General features: G+C 47.1%; 1 protein-coding gene across 1 annotated transcript in view; it reads right to left on the minus strand.

Moving 5' to 3' along the window:
- KCNJ5 (potassium voltage-gated channel subfamily J member 5) overlaps window positions 1-13,056 on the minus strand; it is a 21,350-nt gene extending 8,294 nt beyond the window's left edge. The window contains exons 1-2 of the mRNA XM_027903271.1: window positions 12,740-13,056; window positions 3,666-4,612 (exon numbers count right to left, since the gene is read on the minus strand). Of these exons, the coding sequence (XP_027759072.1) occupies window positions 3,666-4,605 (940 nt within the window). The 5' untranslated portion in view covers window positions 4,606-4,612; window positions 12,740-13,056. The remainder of the gene's footprint in view (window positions 1-3,665; window positions 4,613-12,739) is intronic.
- Window positions 13,057-14,624: the final 1,568 nt, after the last annotated feature.

Here is a 14,624-nt window from a genome sequence, read left to right on the forward strand (position 1 = left end):
AGGGAAGGGAAGGGAAGGGAAGGATGAGTCAAATTGTCCATCCCAGCCCAGCTGCCTTTGCCTGACGTGGAGGGGGGGTCTGAATCTCTGCTCCCTCTGTCTGCCCCAGCAGCTTTGCTTTCCACACTGTGCCCCTCTGGGGAGCAGGAGGGGAAGGGCAGGAGCTCTGCCTGACAAGAGCCTGGAGCTGCTCTTTCAGCAGGATGGCTCCAAGATTTCATTGCCACTGTGGGAAGCACAGGCAGTGGAAGAAGAAGTCCATTCAGTGCCTTTTATTGCAGGTCAGATTTGGGGCAGCTGAGCTGGCCGAGTGTCCCTTTCTGATCAGGGCAAAGGGAATTAATTCCCTGCAGTCATCCCTGGTCCAGTCCATCAGGGAGGCTCTGGGAGTGGTGCTGCTGCCCTGGAGCAGCCCTGGGAGGCAGAACACTTGTCACTGAGATCGATATTGTCTTTACAGCGCTCCTTTCACCGGGCAATGATCCCGACAGGTCTGCCCAGGAACTGCCCCTCCCTTTGGCCTTTTATATCCTCCTGGGGACTCCCGGTGCCTCACCCAGACCCAAAGATTGATGGGCAAGACCCACATCAGTGGGCTTTGTGCCACAGCTGGTTCTGTGGGAGCAGCCCTGAGTCCCTGGAGAGCTCTCGCTACAATAACACGATGTTTACTGTGTTTTCCAGCAAAATAAAAACATTACATTTTAGCCTGGCTGCTGTGCTGCTGTTCTTGAGTGTGTTGTTATTCAGGCTTTTAAAAATTCAAGTCAACTCGAAAACAAAAACATTGTTTTAAACCACAATGTTTTGTTTTGTAAAAAAAAAAAAAAACCAAATGAAACAACAAACAATTACTTGAAGGGTGTGAACTCCTCAGAATTTACTCTACACTTTTCATTTGAAACTCTTTACTCTCTTTGCTTTCCACTAGATCAGAATTAAACTTAAATGTCAGTAAATAGAGCTACTTGTTTGAGAAGAGATGATACATTTAATTTGTAATATGTGTGTGGCTGGTTAAATCTATTGAAAATAGTTATAAAACTGCTGTCCCAAATTATCAATGAAAAGTATTCACACTTTTAGTCAAGGCATCACACTTAAATTTCTTTAGTCATTTCTATATTGCCCAATGACCGTTTTGACCTGCTGCCAAAACACCTCACGAAAAATACAGCTGTGTTTCCCCACCAGCACTGGATGCATTTAGGGTGGGATTTGCTGTTGCCTGTGAAGATGGAATGAGTTTCCATTAATTTTGTTGCTGACCACAAGTGCAGAGCAGAGCACCCAGGACTGGTGGCCTCTCGTGCTCCATGAATGGAGCTGCATATCCTGGCCAGGTGAACCCCGTGGTGATGGATCCTGATTTTTCACAGGGGTTACTAAGGAAACAAATGGCCTGCTGTATTTTTATACTGCCCTGACCCAGACCAGGCTGTGACAGTGTCATGATTTAACAGCAGTCCTGCTGTGAGTGTATGACACCATCCCTGGGAGCAGATGGGGCTGGCAGGGTGAAATGGCAAGGGAAGAAACCTGAAGAATTTTGCTGGAGCAGATTTTAAGGCATAAAGGTCGGGATTAATATCCCCCAAAGGGCTTTATCAATATTACCAAGTGTGAGGATGAAGCAGGGAAGCACAAACAGTCTCTGCAAGGTGACTCTCCTCGTGACAAAACACCCCCTGCCCGGTTGCCATATGTCCCTCAGAGCCCATCCCAGCCTCAGGACGGGATCATGGGATCACCTGAGGTCCATTCAGCCCTGGGTTCAGCACAAACTGCCTCTCCCAGCTCCAGTTTTTCATTTCCCAGCCTGGCTGAGCCCAGCAGAACTCGTTTGCACAGATATGTGCTCCTTAATGTCATCACACACCGGCTGTGCAATCCCTCTGGGACAGGAGCCCATTTGTAAGGCAACATTATTCCTGTGCCATGCTTTTAATTCCAGGGTTGTTATTGATAATGACTTCCCCTCACACAGGCTGAGCCTCACTGAGAGGAAAGGGCTTCAGACAGAATTTACAGCATCACTGTGTGACGAGGAAAGAGGCTTTGGACAAACAAGCAACATTCCACGCTCAGATTGGGAGCTTCTGGTCTCTAGTAAATGTTCAGGCTCTCAAATAAGCTGCCATTACAAATCTTTGACAGCCTTTTCCACCTACCCCTTCTTTTGCCAGTGCTCTGCTGGGGAAGAACATCTGATAAATTCCATCTCTGCAGTGCAAACCCCAGCCCTGGGGCAGTGTAACCTCTGTACCATCTCCCAGCAGCTCTCCCTGGCTAAGTCCTGATCACCTGCTGACTGAAGCAACATACTGGGACACTCTCTGTCTTTAAAAGGAAAAGTCTGGCATGCAGGAATTTGAGAGACTCCCCTTCCTCAGGCTGTCAGGACCTCAACAAGGACAAATCTCAAGGAGGGAATAATATTCATAGTAAGCAAAGGCCAGAATTTGGGAGACAGGGTGCTGATCCCTCCAGGTACTTGTGCCAAGCTGAAAATCCTTGCTAGTGATTCAGAGGGAACTTCATCAAGATGGAAAAAAAATATCCAGCCATCACCAACAGGAAAATGTTGGGCTCACAAGGCCACCTCACAACTAAATTACTCACACAAAGGGGAAAAACAGCTTTTTTCAGCTTCCTTTTTCCCCCAAGGATCAGTTCTAAGTGATTCTGGGCAGCTCCATGACTGACTCCTTTGCCTGAATCCCAGACTCACTCAAGGAGTGTGAAAACACTGCAACAGGAGCTAAAGGAACACCTGGAACAAAGGAACTGGCTGCAAGAGGTAAAATGACCCCAGGGTGCCAGGACTTTTAGGGTCACCCTCCTCCCAACCCAGAGCTTGGGAGATACCTGTGGGAAGCAGCCTGGAGGCCTCTGTGGCCATCCATCCACTCATCCACCCTTCTACCCTTTGGAAAGCTGAGGCCCAGAGCTTTTCCAGATTTACTGTGTATGGACACAACCTTCTTTCATCACCTGCCACAAGCACCCCCCTAGGAGGAAACTGGGAATGGGCTGAGCAGATCTCCTAATCCACCCTTTACACAGCTCTGTCTAAGCTGTTCAACAGCTGCTGGGCTGCAAGAGGCACAACAGCAGTTTCTGTATTTTTTCCTCTTTGAGCTCCTTTTGAAAAATGTGTGTCCTGCACCACGTGCAAGTCATTGAGCTTCAGCACGTGCTGGTTTATGGGACACAGCAAGACTTGGACACTTCACAGCCCCCACTGAAAAGCAACACCACAGCAATACCTCAAACAGCACAGTTACAGCCAGTTATTACTACAGAGGAGGAATGGGCAAAGATTTGTGCCATGAGTTCTGATCACAGGAAATAGGACCATGACAACCCTCAGGAATTCCTTTAACCCATTCCCTTTTCCCAGGGATCAGTTCTAAGTGATTATGGGCAGCTCCATGACTGACTCCTTTGCCTGAATACCAGACTTACAAAAGGAGTGTGAAACAGGAGCTGGAGGACCCATCTTTCAGTGCTGCTTATCTCAGACCACAACATCCCCCCTGAGAAGGACAAAGGACCACGTTCTCATTCCAGGTGACACTGGCAGTAAAATCTTACTGCCAAACTGCCCCTCGTTTTACCCCTTCCCCCCTCAAAACTGCGACTGGCTGTGGGCAGACCCTTACCTGTTGCTTCCACCATTCCTTCCAGGATGACCACAATTTCGAACTCCTCCTTCTCCAGCTGGGTACGAGACATCTCCCAGAAGGGGCTCTTCTCATTGATTTCATGGGAGATGATCAGGGGTGACACCAGGAACAACCTGTCGTCTCCTGTGTCAAACCCCACGTTGATGTCCGTTTGGTTCAGGGGGATAAACTCTCCTTCTTTGGTCTGTTTGGACTTGATCAGTTTGGCTCTGATGGAGGCCTCGACAATGTGGGAATTGCGGAGGTCCCCGACGCGGAACATGAGGCAGAGCTTCTCGTCCCTCATGGAGATGACGGCGTTGTTGGAGAACATGAGGGTTTCAGCCCTTTTCTTTGGCTGGCTGATCTTGACGAACATGCAGCCCACCATGAAGGCGTTGACGATGGAGCCCAGGATGGCCTGGATGAGGAGCAGCACGATGCCCTCGGGGCACTTCTCCGTGATCACCCTGTAGCCGTAACCGATCGTCGTCTCCGTCTCGATGGAGAACAGGAAGGCGGACACGAACCCGCTGAGGTTCTCCACGCAGGGGATCCAGTTCTCATCTTCCAGGTGGTCCAGATCCCCCCGGATGTAGGCGATGAGCCACCATATGAACCCGAAGAACAGCCAGGTGACGGTGTAGACCATGGTGAAGACCAGGAGGTTGAAACGCCACTTGAGGTCCACCAGCGTGGTGAAGAGGTCACTGAGGTACCGGTAGGTCTCCTGGACGTTGCCGTGGTGCACGTTGCACTTGCCGCTCTTCTCCATGTAGCGCTGCCGGGGCTTCTTCCCCTCGGCCGAGATGAGGCGGGTCCGATCGGTGGCGATGGGGACATCGTCCCGAGCCTGCTTGGGAATCTTCTTGGGCTCCCTGGAGGTCACTCCGATGTCCATGTCCTGGTTCATGAAGATCCTGGAATCTCCAGCCATGGCTGGGCTGCAGAACAAAGAAGTGCAGTTTAAGATAGAAGGAAAATGGCTGAGACAAACCTTGTTTTGTTTTGCTGTTTCACCATCGGAACTTGTGCTGGGAAACACTTTGAGAGGGTTCAGCTCTTCTCCTCCAACAGCCACTGGTTAAATATATTGCTGCTAAGTTAAATATAATAAATGTAAATAAATAATGTAGTAAATATATAAATATAATAGATAAATATGTATGTTATATATTTATATATGAATATATTATATATAATTAATGATATATTATTAATGATATATAATTATATGCAAATAACTATATAATACAATATATAAATATAATATATAAAACATAAACAACTATACATAAACAATATGACAAATATATATCTATATAAATAATATAACAAATATACAGATATAATAAATATATATAAAGACATAAATAATGTCCCTGAGATGAACGCAGTTGGTAATAACCCCAAGGTCAAGGGTTCAATCCCCCCTGTGCATTATTCACTTCAGAGCTGGATTTAATAATCCTCGTGGATCCAACTCAGAATATTCAGTGAGATTCTGTGACTCTGTGAAATACAATAAATATAAATCCAAATCAATACAATGCTGCAAAGTTAAACAGTGATTTATTATCCACAGGCTCTTCAAACATCAGCGAGCTGCCAGTCACTCCTGGAACCTCAGAAAAACCTGGTGATGGGCAAGGTTGGGAGTCAGGAAACAGTTAAACCTTGGGACATTTTTGGGGGGTATTTTTTGTCCTTCTATTTTTTTTGCACACCAAATTTGCTTGAGGTCACAACTAGGAACGAAGTCAAGATACATCCACACATCTGTTCTAGAGGGGCTGGAGTTTTTTGATGCCTCAGGTTTTGGGTGCAAATCAAGAGAAACCTTAGGAATAAAGAGAAAATGCTGAGTGCCACTGTCTACCTAAACCTCACCCCAAGTCTAAATGATGCAGGAGAATTTCCCTCCCAGTCAACAGTGAAAGGCATCTCCAGGGATAATTCAGATTTCAGGAGTGCTGAATCACCTTGGGGAAGTTTATTCTGTGAGCTGGGTCTTCAAACATGAACCAGACCTTGAACTGAGCACCTTGAATTCCACAGCTGAGAGTGTGAGGAACCCAGGCCTGCTGTTAATGGGATCTCTCAGAACTCACCCCTGACATCAGACAAAATCACCAGGCACTTTCAGAGATGTATCAGCCACTTATTAAAATCCCCCTGTCCACATGCAGAATTCTGCTGGCAGAGACACAAATAAATAACGCAAAATGATGGCTGCAATGATTTTTGCAGGTTATAATGTAACATCCTGTTTGCTAAGGTGATTAGATACTCCTTTAAAAAATGAGAGCCTTGACTCTGGATGCAGGGCACAGACAAAATCTCCATCAAAGACTCCCTAAGCAGCCTTAGGGATATCAAAGATAGAGCAGCAATATTTTCTGTGGTGTTCACTCTCCTGCATTGTCCTCTGCAAATCCTATTAAAACCTAACTAAATCTATTACTGCTCCCTCTATCTTTAATCTTCTTATGCTCCTGTGAATGAGAAAAGGTGTAGAGCTACAATTAAGAGTATCTTGGGAGAGACAATTTTAAGTCTGAGCGAAGCAGCTTCATCTTTTCGGTATTAAAAAGCACGAAGGGTGGGCGGGAAGGAAGCAGAGGCAGGATGAATAAATGAGGCAACAAATCTCCACTTCCACTCTGCTGCAGCCAAGTCTGGTTAACAGCAAAGAGTTACTCTGAGCCCTTGGATAAGTCACCATCAATCGTGACTCCAACGAAGCAGCCGGAGCCTGTTGCTGGAACCAGCCCCGCTGGCCCTGCTCGCAGGGAGCCCAACCATCTGTCCCCAGCTCAGCCCCAGAGCTGCTTCACGCTGCCACATTTGCCTGCTTGGAAGGTTTCTGGGCCTGTGCAGCCACAGGGAGGGGGAAATAATAGGGATTAGTGGTGCTGGGGTGGTCAATTAGGAAGGGATAGGGTTTGCCACCCCACTGCAGCGACCCTGGATAACCCCGGTGCTGTGCGTTCCCTTTGGCAGAATATTCACCCCCACCTCTATTTCTGTCCCTCCTGGGCTCCTGAGAGCTGGCTCACAGTGGATTTAGACACATCTTTTCTCACTGCCTGTTGCACTGGAAATCTCCCGACCCCTCTGCACCGTGCTGTCTGTCCCCACACCCGTGGGAAGTGCCTGCCAGGGGCTGTCAAATAATAACTATCTGTCAAATAACAACCATCTGTCGAATAATTAGCATCAATAATGACATTGACTCTCGCTTCACATGGCAGAACAATCACACACTTTTCCCCCCACGTCTTTAATAGGGAAAGAAGCCTCCCATCCTCTGCCTTAAAGGGAATCAGGTAGTGAAGAACCTCTTTGCTTTCTTCTTGTGAATATCCCTCTTGATGTGTGTTTGCATTGATCGATTAATCTAAAATTACTCCTTTCAGATAAAAAGCTTTTAATCAATCTGAATGTAAAACCAGGCAAGTGTAGCATGTTTTCAATTTTAAAAGGGCTGCTTTTAAAGATAATGTTATTATAAAAGTTATGTTTGAAGCTGAGTTTCACTGACACTAAGGCAGAAAAATCAGTTTCGAGACATTAATCTAGTGTAAGGTTTCATCTTCTGGGTTCACACCAAAGAGACCAAAAGGATCTTAGAACATGTTAAAAAGAACTGAATAAAAACAGTCCAAAAGCCTAAATCCCTAGAAATATCCCTCTGGTGGAGCAGGCAAGAGGAACTGCCCCTGAGTGAATGTCCAGAGAAAGCCTGCTTTGACTAAAGCACTCCAAGGACTGGCAACATCCCTTCTGTAGTGCTACTGATCTCCAACTACAGGGCAACTGAAATCTTGCTGGAAACCTTCAGGAACACCTTACAAGTGATCCACTAAAGCAGAAACATTCCTGCTGTGTAAGAACTTCCCTGGCCACACAATTCCTCCTGATGTTTAATCTTCAACTCTCCCATCGTACGAGAAACGGAACCTCAGTTACGTGGTTACTGGAAATAACTGAGCAGCTGAATTTTTGCTTTGGATTCTTTAAAAAGAACGATCTTGGTCAGCAGTTTGAGCGCAGCTTTGGCTGGCTGCACACCAGCCAGCTCTCTCTGCTTCAGATGATTTTCTCCAAAAATGTATTTTCTCTCTAATTCTGAGTAAATCACTGCTTTCCCCTCTGCCTTAATTCCCCGATGGTAAAATTTGTGATACAGTCTGTGGGATCCCAGGCACGAGGAAATTTGCTGTCATTTTTTTGTTTAGTATTATTTTAACTGCCCTGGAAACTTCAGCACGCAGGACAAGGTGCTCTAGGAGGAGCACTGTCACCATGTAAGGACTTGGTTAACCCCTTCCCCGTGTAATAAACTGCCACTGCTGCCAAGCACAAACATCTCTTCCACAAAATGGTAAATATGTGCCAGCACCTCCCAAAGATTCCAGCTGCAGTCTGGAAATCCCTGCTCCCTCCAGCACAGAGTTCCGGGAGGCCAAATTGCCTCTCACAGTCACACCCCCCGTTCTGTTCCTTTGGCATTTCCCATCTTTGCTTAAACGAGGCCAGGGTAATAAAAATGTCACTTCTTACAAAGCTGCCTTCCTTCAGGACAGGCCACTGCCCGAGGAGCTGTGAGTCAGTGCATTATCACCCTTGCAGAGAGGCTCTTTATCAGCCTCGCTGCTGTTGAGCCTCTGCCCCGATGACAGAGCGGTGACATTTCGGGCTCTTGGATCTGCTGGGGAGAGTCAGGCTGGGCTGAGGTGAGAACCTTTGGCAGAGCTGCTCCCAAACCCTGCCTGGCAGAGCTGAGGTGCCTCCTGACAGCTCCAGCAACTTGCTGAAGACATCACAGACGGGAAAGCACGAGAAGTCTGCAAGAAACTTTTTTCCCTGCTGACCAGGGTGGCTTTTTCCCTTTAAACCATCTTGCTGAAGTGAACACCAGTTTAACTGGGGAGAGGATTTGCTGCTGGAGAGGACTAAACTGGAGGCAGGAGGAGTTCAAAGACATGAATTTGTCATCGAGTTTGTGTAAAAACAGACACTTCTTTTGTTTCTTTTAAACCTGATGCCTGTGTTTTCTCACATTATGAGAATAATTGAGCAACTGTTCTTTAGCAAACCTCCCACACCTTCCCAAAACAGAAATTTACTCAGTTCTGTCCTCTTTTTTTTTTTTTTTTTTCCAAACGAGTCCTATACTACTCAATAAACAATCAATAATACCAAACAAATATTACTGGAAAATCTGACCTGGTTGTTTTGCTGCCCTTCGGCCCACACCACATAAAACAAAGACAAGGTTGCTGTGCCCAGGTTCCTCTGGGCCACATAATTCTCCTCTGGGTTCCACTGCTGCAAGGGAACAAAATTTTTAATTGGCAGGCACTGAAAATATGGGAAAGTTGGCAGAAGAATAAAGAATATGAAAGCAGCAGCACCCAAAGAGAATAAAGGAATTGGCTGCTGAACATTGAGTGCTGGTGGAAAGACGAAGGAAGAAGAAAAATCTTAGGGAAAAAATGGCCTTTGACACTGAGGAATAATGACTGTTAGACAGGTACTGACTTAGGTGGGGCTTTGATTCCCCTGAGAGAGGCATCTTTCCCTCCATCCTTTTATTTACTTTTATTTCCTGCCTGTGTATGACTGAGACTGAACAGCCCACAACACCAACACCTTTCAACACATGCAAGAAGAAGAAAGGTGGATAAATTTTGTGTAAATCATGTAATCTTTATGTTTTCTGAGCCCATATAAACAGAGGTTGTGGTGGCTGCCTCTTTGGAAGGTGCCTGGAGATCCACAGGTGGAGGGGAGGCTGAGAACAAGTTTGCTGTTCAAAGCCAGGGCAGAAGATTGAAAGCCACTGCACAAGAAGGGAGCCCTGGGGCTCTTCACTACTAAACGTGCTTCAAAAGCTTCCTCATCCCAGAATTTCCAAAGAATAACCTCAGTCAGCACTGAGGTGGGAAGATGCCCCTCATTTCCTCTGAGTTTTTGGTGTCTCAGCAGTGCTTTCATCGTACAAAGGAGCTCCTCTGGGGCTGGAGAAGACCCCCCCCCCCCGTGCACAAACTGGGTGACTGATGGTCAGCATGGAGCAGGACGACCCTGTGCTCATCACAGAGCTGGGCTGCTGATGGCTCCTGTCTGCCCAGGGTCCGTTTGGCTCAGAAATACCCAAACAGAAGGTTGTTCTGCCTTTCCACACAAACCAGGGAGCTCATATGACACAAAGAAAGAGTTCATGGGCATTTGTACTTTTAATTTTACCTGCTAGTTACCTCCCAATCCACCCTTCTCCCCAGCAATGCTGGATAGTCCCAGCTCTCATATCCCTGAGCCCTTTCATTGTCACTTGTGAGGGACCAGTGGGACCATCCCAATCCCAGAGTGTCCCAGTGTTTCACAGCATTCAACACAGGTATCACAAGCTTGCTAATTTTATTTATGTGTTTATCAAGAGCTGTGGAATCAGGAAATGCTCTATATCCCATATTTCAAGATGGGGAAGTCAGTCACAAAGATGCTTCTTCCAGACTCACACTGGAAGTCCGTGGCAGGGCAGGGAATTAAATTTAGCACTTCCAAAATCCTAAATGAGTTCCTGTAGCCTCTGCACAGCTCTTTTCTCCTCTCCCCACTCCAGCAGCAGTGAATGCAGTCCCTGTCTGCTTCAGGTGTGTCTAAAGATTGCTCTGCAGAGCCTGCACAGCCTGATCTATCAGCATGAATAACTAGTAAGATTATTTCTAATGCCAAGACAGTTTCTGTTCTCTCTGCAGATTTCAAATAGATTTTTTGCCTCAACTATGGACTGAAGTATAAAAAAACTCCACAGATAACACAAGCTCACAGTTGTATTAGATATAATAACTTCAGTCCTATGCAGAGAAGACTGGAGAAACTAAACTGATGAGAAGATGCACTGGGGTAGGGTTTTTTTACAGAAAAAAAAAGAGATGAAAATTAGAAAATGCCTTCTGAGATGTCATAACGATCCCAGTGTATGGGCTTTAGCAACTTGTAGCACAAGGACTGGAGAACATGGAGTTTCTACAGGATGAAAGGCATCTCCTACTTGCTGTGGCACAGCTGCACTGGGTGGATGGGAGGATAAAATCCAGGTAACTCCCAGTTAATTATCTTATACTTCACTGCATTAAAGAGTCCCTGTACAAAGGAGGCAAGCACAATATTATGCTCTTAGGTGTTTTTCTCAAGTTAGAACAGGTATTTTCTCTACCAACAAATAAAACCTGAAAATAAACCAATTTGATCCTTCCACCTCCCAGGGGGTGACTCTGCCTGAGGCACTTTGCAGCCTCTCTGTCTCTGCCCTCTCACCCCAGGCTCTATTTTTAGGGGCACCTTCTGGCATCACTGAAAATGTGACTGATGTCTTTCACCCAACACTGAACAAAGAAAGAGAGACACCTGATAAGACACTCCTGTCTCTCCTGCAGCGAACATGGAGAATATTGGGGAGAGCAGAACCTCGATTTTAAAGGAAAATTCTGCCCCAGGAGCACAAACATTCCTGTTCTCCATTGTTTAGGAATTCCCCACTACAGCACCTGAGAATCACTCTGACACTGGCAGCTGCCTTAACAAAATACAATCAAATGATTTGTACCACTTCACACTTCCCCAGCACCTTGCACCCAAACAGTTTACAGGTGACTCACCAAACACAGGCTCTTTCTGCCCCAAGGCCTTCAACCCACTGAGAGACAAACCAACCTCACTCAAACTGCAGGGGCAGTGCCAGTGCTCACTCACCCCACACATCCAAGGGCCTCTCCTGACCTCAAACTGAACAGAAAGTGGGTGACTTATATAAAAGAGTCTGGAGATTTGCCTCAGAACATGACTCCAAAACTCTTTTTTTTTTTTTTTTTTTTTTTTTTTTTTTTTTTTTTTTTTTTTTTTTTTTTTTTTTTTTTTTTTTTTTTTTTTTTTTTTTTTTTTTTTTTTTTTTTTTTTTTTTTTTTTTTTTTTTTTTTTTTTGGCAAATAATTAGGCTGGAAATTTCCAGAGATGGAGAATATTCTGTCATGGGAATCAGAAATGATCCTGACCCTTTATCTCCAACTAAATAGGAACTGTGGGGCAAAGGACTGAACCCCAGAAGTGAAATAACTCCCCCAGCACAAACACTGCTCCCTCAAACTCCCCACCTGCCACAGAAGATGCTGGTTTTTTGGACCGGTCAGAGCACAGGGGAGAGAAGCCAGTCTGGTTTCCCTCTCAGCTGCTCTGCTGCGAGTCCAAGGTCTACTTAAAAGGGGCAGGAGGAAGGACCTGCTTGATGCCAGAATCCCCAAAAGTCAGATGGCAAGTTTTTTGGGACGGGGCCACTTTCTGCTGGTTCTTCATTGATTCCTGAAACTCTCCAGTCAAAGCCAAGGGATGTACAAAAGTGAGCATGGGGCTCCCACCCAGCATGTGCTGACACAGCTGGAGGGCTCCAGGCACCTTTGTGAAGGGATGCAACAGGACATGGATAAAAAAACCAAAGAATCAGTCATGTTTTATCTCCCAGAGCTGTGAGCCCCCCAGGGAATCCCAGTGCAATACATTCCCTGTCCCCTCCAAGGGCTGAACATGCCACTTCATCATCTGGAGCCTACGCTGCCAGGGCTCTTTAAACTCTAAGGTGATGGGCAAGTACCCTAATCATGAAAGAATTTAGTCTTTGACTCCAGATAAGGATTATGGAGTCACTCCATGCATTTCAGGGCTGATGACTGATCGGTCTCCCCATTCCCTTTGCATTCCAGTGATCTCCACTAACACCACTTCGGATTTTTTTGACGTGTTTTCCTGCAGAATCCCTTCCTGAGATCTGCCGGTGCTTTTGCCCAGGATCAACATCCCATCCCCGGCTTCCCACAGAGTTCCCCGGCGCTGCTGAGTTGGACAGCAGCACATCTCCCCCAGCTCCCACCGCGGCGGGTTTGGGGAGCCCTGGCCCTCGGCTGACCCGACACCTCATCTCAGTCCTCCCGCCCGCTGTTCTCCTGGTCCTTGGCAGCCAGAGGAGCGCAGGAGGGAGCTGGAATAACAAAGGAAACGCGGTGACTTACTCGCTACGAGCGGCTCCGCATCAGTAGTGTCGCGCCCTCGGGGGCAGCCGGGCGGCAGCGGGCAGTGGGCAGCGCGGCTGGAGCAGCGGCCGGTCCATGCCATCACCAGCGAGCTGGGCTCGTCCTCGGGTCCCCGCGCTGCCTCCTGCCTCCTTCCCTGACGGGAGGGAACATTTACGTGGCACTGAGGATGTGGATGCCCACGCCCCTGTCCCCGGGTATCCCTGATTTCCCTGCTCTGCTCCGAACCCTCCGCTGCTGCGGAGATACTTTTGCCTCTCCTCTGCCTGCCTTTCCCTGCTCGCGCCCTTCCCGTTCCGAGGGATTCTTGGTGGCATAAAGCTTTTTAAAGGGCTGGGGCAGAGGGGAGGGAGGGGAGGCTGCGTGTGACGGCGCCTTATCTGTTCTGAATGAGCCGGAGCGGAGGTGGGGAGGGAGGCCGAGGGAGGGGTTTGGGCGCTGCCGGGCGGGGGGAGGGCTGGTGGGGAGGGGGGAGAGGCGAATCCGAGCCCCGGAGCTCGGGATCACGGGAGCTTTGGGGCTGGGAAAGACCTCCGGCATCCTCCAGTCCCCTAGCACTGCCCCGAGTTCCCTTCCCCTCCCGGGATATCCCGTCCCGGATTTACTGGCTGGGATGTGGGTTTTGAGGGGCTGGGGGATGTGCCCTTGTGGTTTTGGAATCACACGAGCAGAAAGCAGTTCCCAGCAGCGGGAGGAAGCCGCACATTTCACGGGGAGCACGTGTGTCCATAGCCATCGGCACTGTGGGAACTCTCTCTTCCAGGCTGGACCAAAGAAATTTGGGAAAAGTGGGGACAAGGAGGGACAGTGTGATTCCTCTGGCACGCTCCCCTGCCTGTCAACCATCAAGCTCCTGCCGTGGTGTTTGCTGATGGAGTTGTGGTGTTTTCCTGGGATCCATCCAGGGAATGCTCTCCAAGTTCTTCAGTGCTTTGCTGTATTTTTTTTTTATCTTTTCCTTTTTCTCCTTATTTTTTTTTTTATCATTGATAATACCACACTGTCTCCTCAGCTTAGTAAAATATTTCCTCTTCTGAAAAGCAAATGTCAGGCCAGCAGCAGATATGAGCCAGACCTGCCTGGTGACTGCAGGTTGCCTCCAGGCTTTGTTGCCCTGTTCCCCTGATCCTGTCCCCGTGTCCTCCCTAATTCTCTGCTCCAGGACCACACTCATTACAGCCCATCAGAAATGCTTTCAGAGATTTGTCTGGTCAAGAAAAGTGAACTTCTCAAAACCAAAGCCCCGCAGGAATGTGTCAGTATGGCTGGAATATTAAAGCTATTTTCATTCTGCTTTGAATTGTTTTCAATTTATTTATTTTTTTAAAGTTACACTATTACTAATGAAATACATCAGCATTGGAATGGCATTTTTATTTTACTGTGTGGACATTTTGCAACCTATTATTTGCATTCCTTTTTCTTTCTGAACAGGTTAAAAATGGAACTGGTGGAGCTTCCTGTAGATCAGGAAACCTGTTTCTGATCAGGTTAATTCTAGGCTACATTAACACCTTATTATGGAAACTAGACTGGAGAAATGCACAGACAGAAAGGGAAATAACCAGGGATTTGAATATTATGAATAATCATACTGCCTGGGGGCTGGGTTAAGAAGCCCATCTCTATAAACACACATTTTTATCAGTGTTCTTCTCTGATCTTTAGGTGGAATCACAGAATCAGAAAATCATTAAGGTTGAAAACGACCTCCAAGTTCACCTGAGCCCAACCACAGAGGCTGGATCTGGCCAGCTGGGACAAGAATCTGGAGCCAGACCAAGGACTGGCCACTAAAAATTTGGTTTGCAGATGTAATTTTGCTTTTCCACTTATTAGATTGTATTTCCCACTCCATCACCGT

The sequence above is a fragment of the Empidonax traillii genome, unplaced genomic scaffold, assembly GCF_003031625.1.
Source record: "Empidonax traillii isolate 1590-97213 ecotype Southwest subspecies unplaced genomic scaffold, ASM303162v1 scaffold954:size226960, whole genome shotgun sequence".
Lineage (NCBI taxonomy): Eukaryota > Metazoa > Chordata > Aves > Passeriformes > Tyrannidae > Empidonax > Empidonax traillii.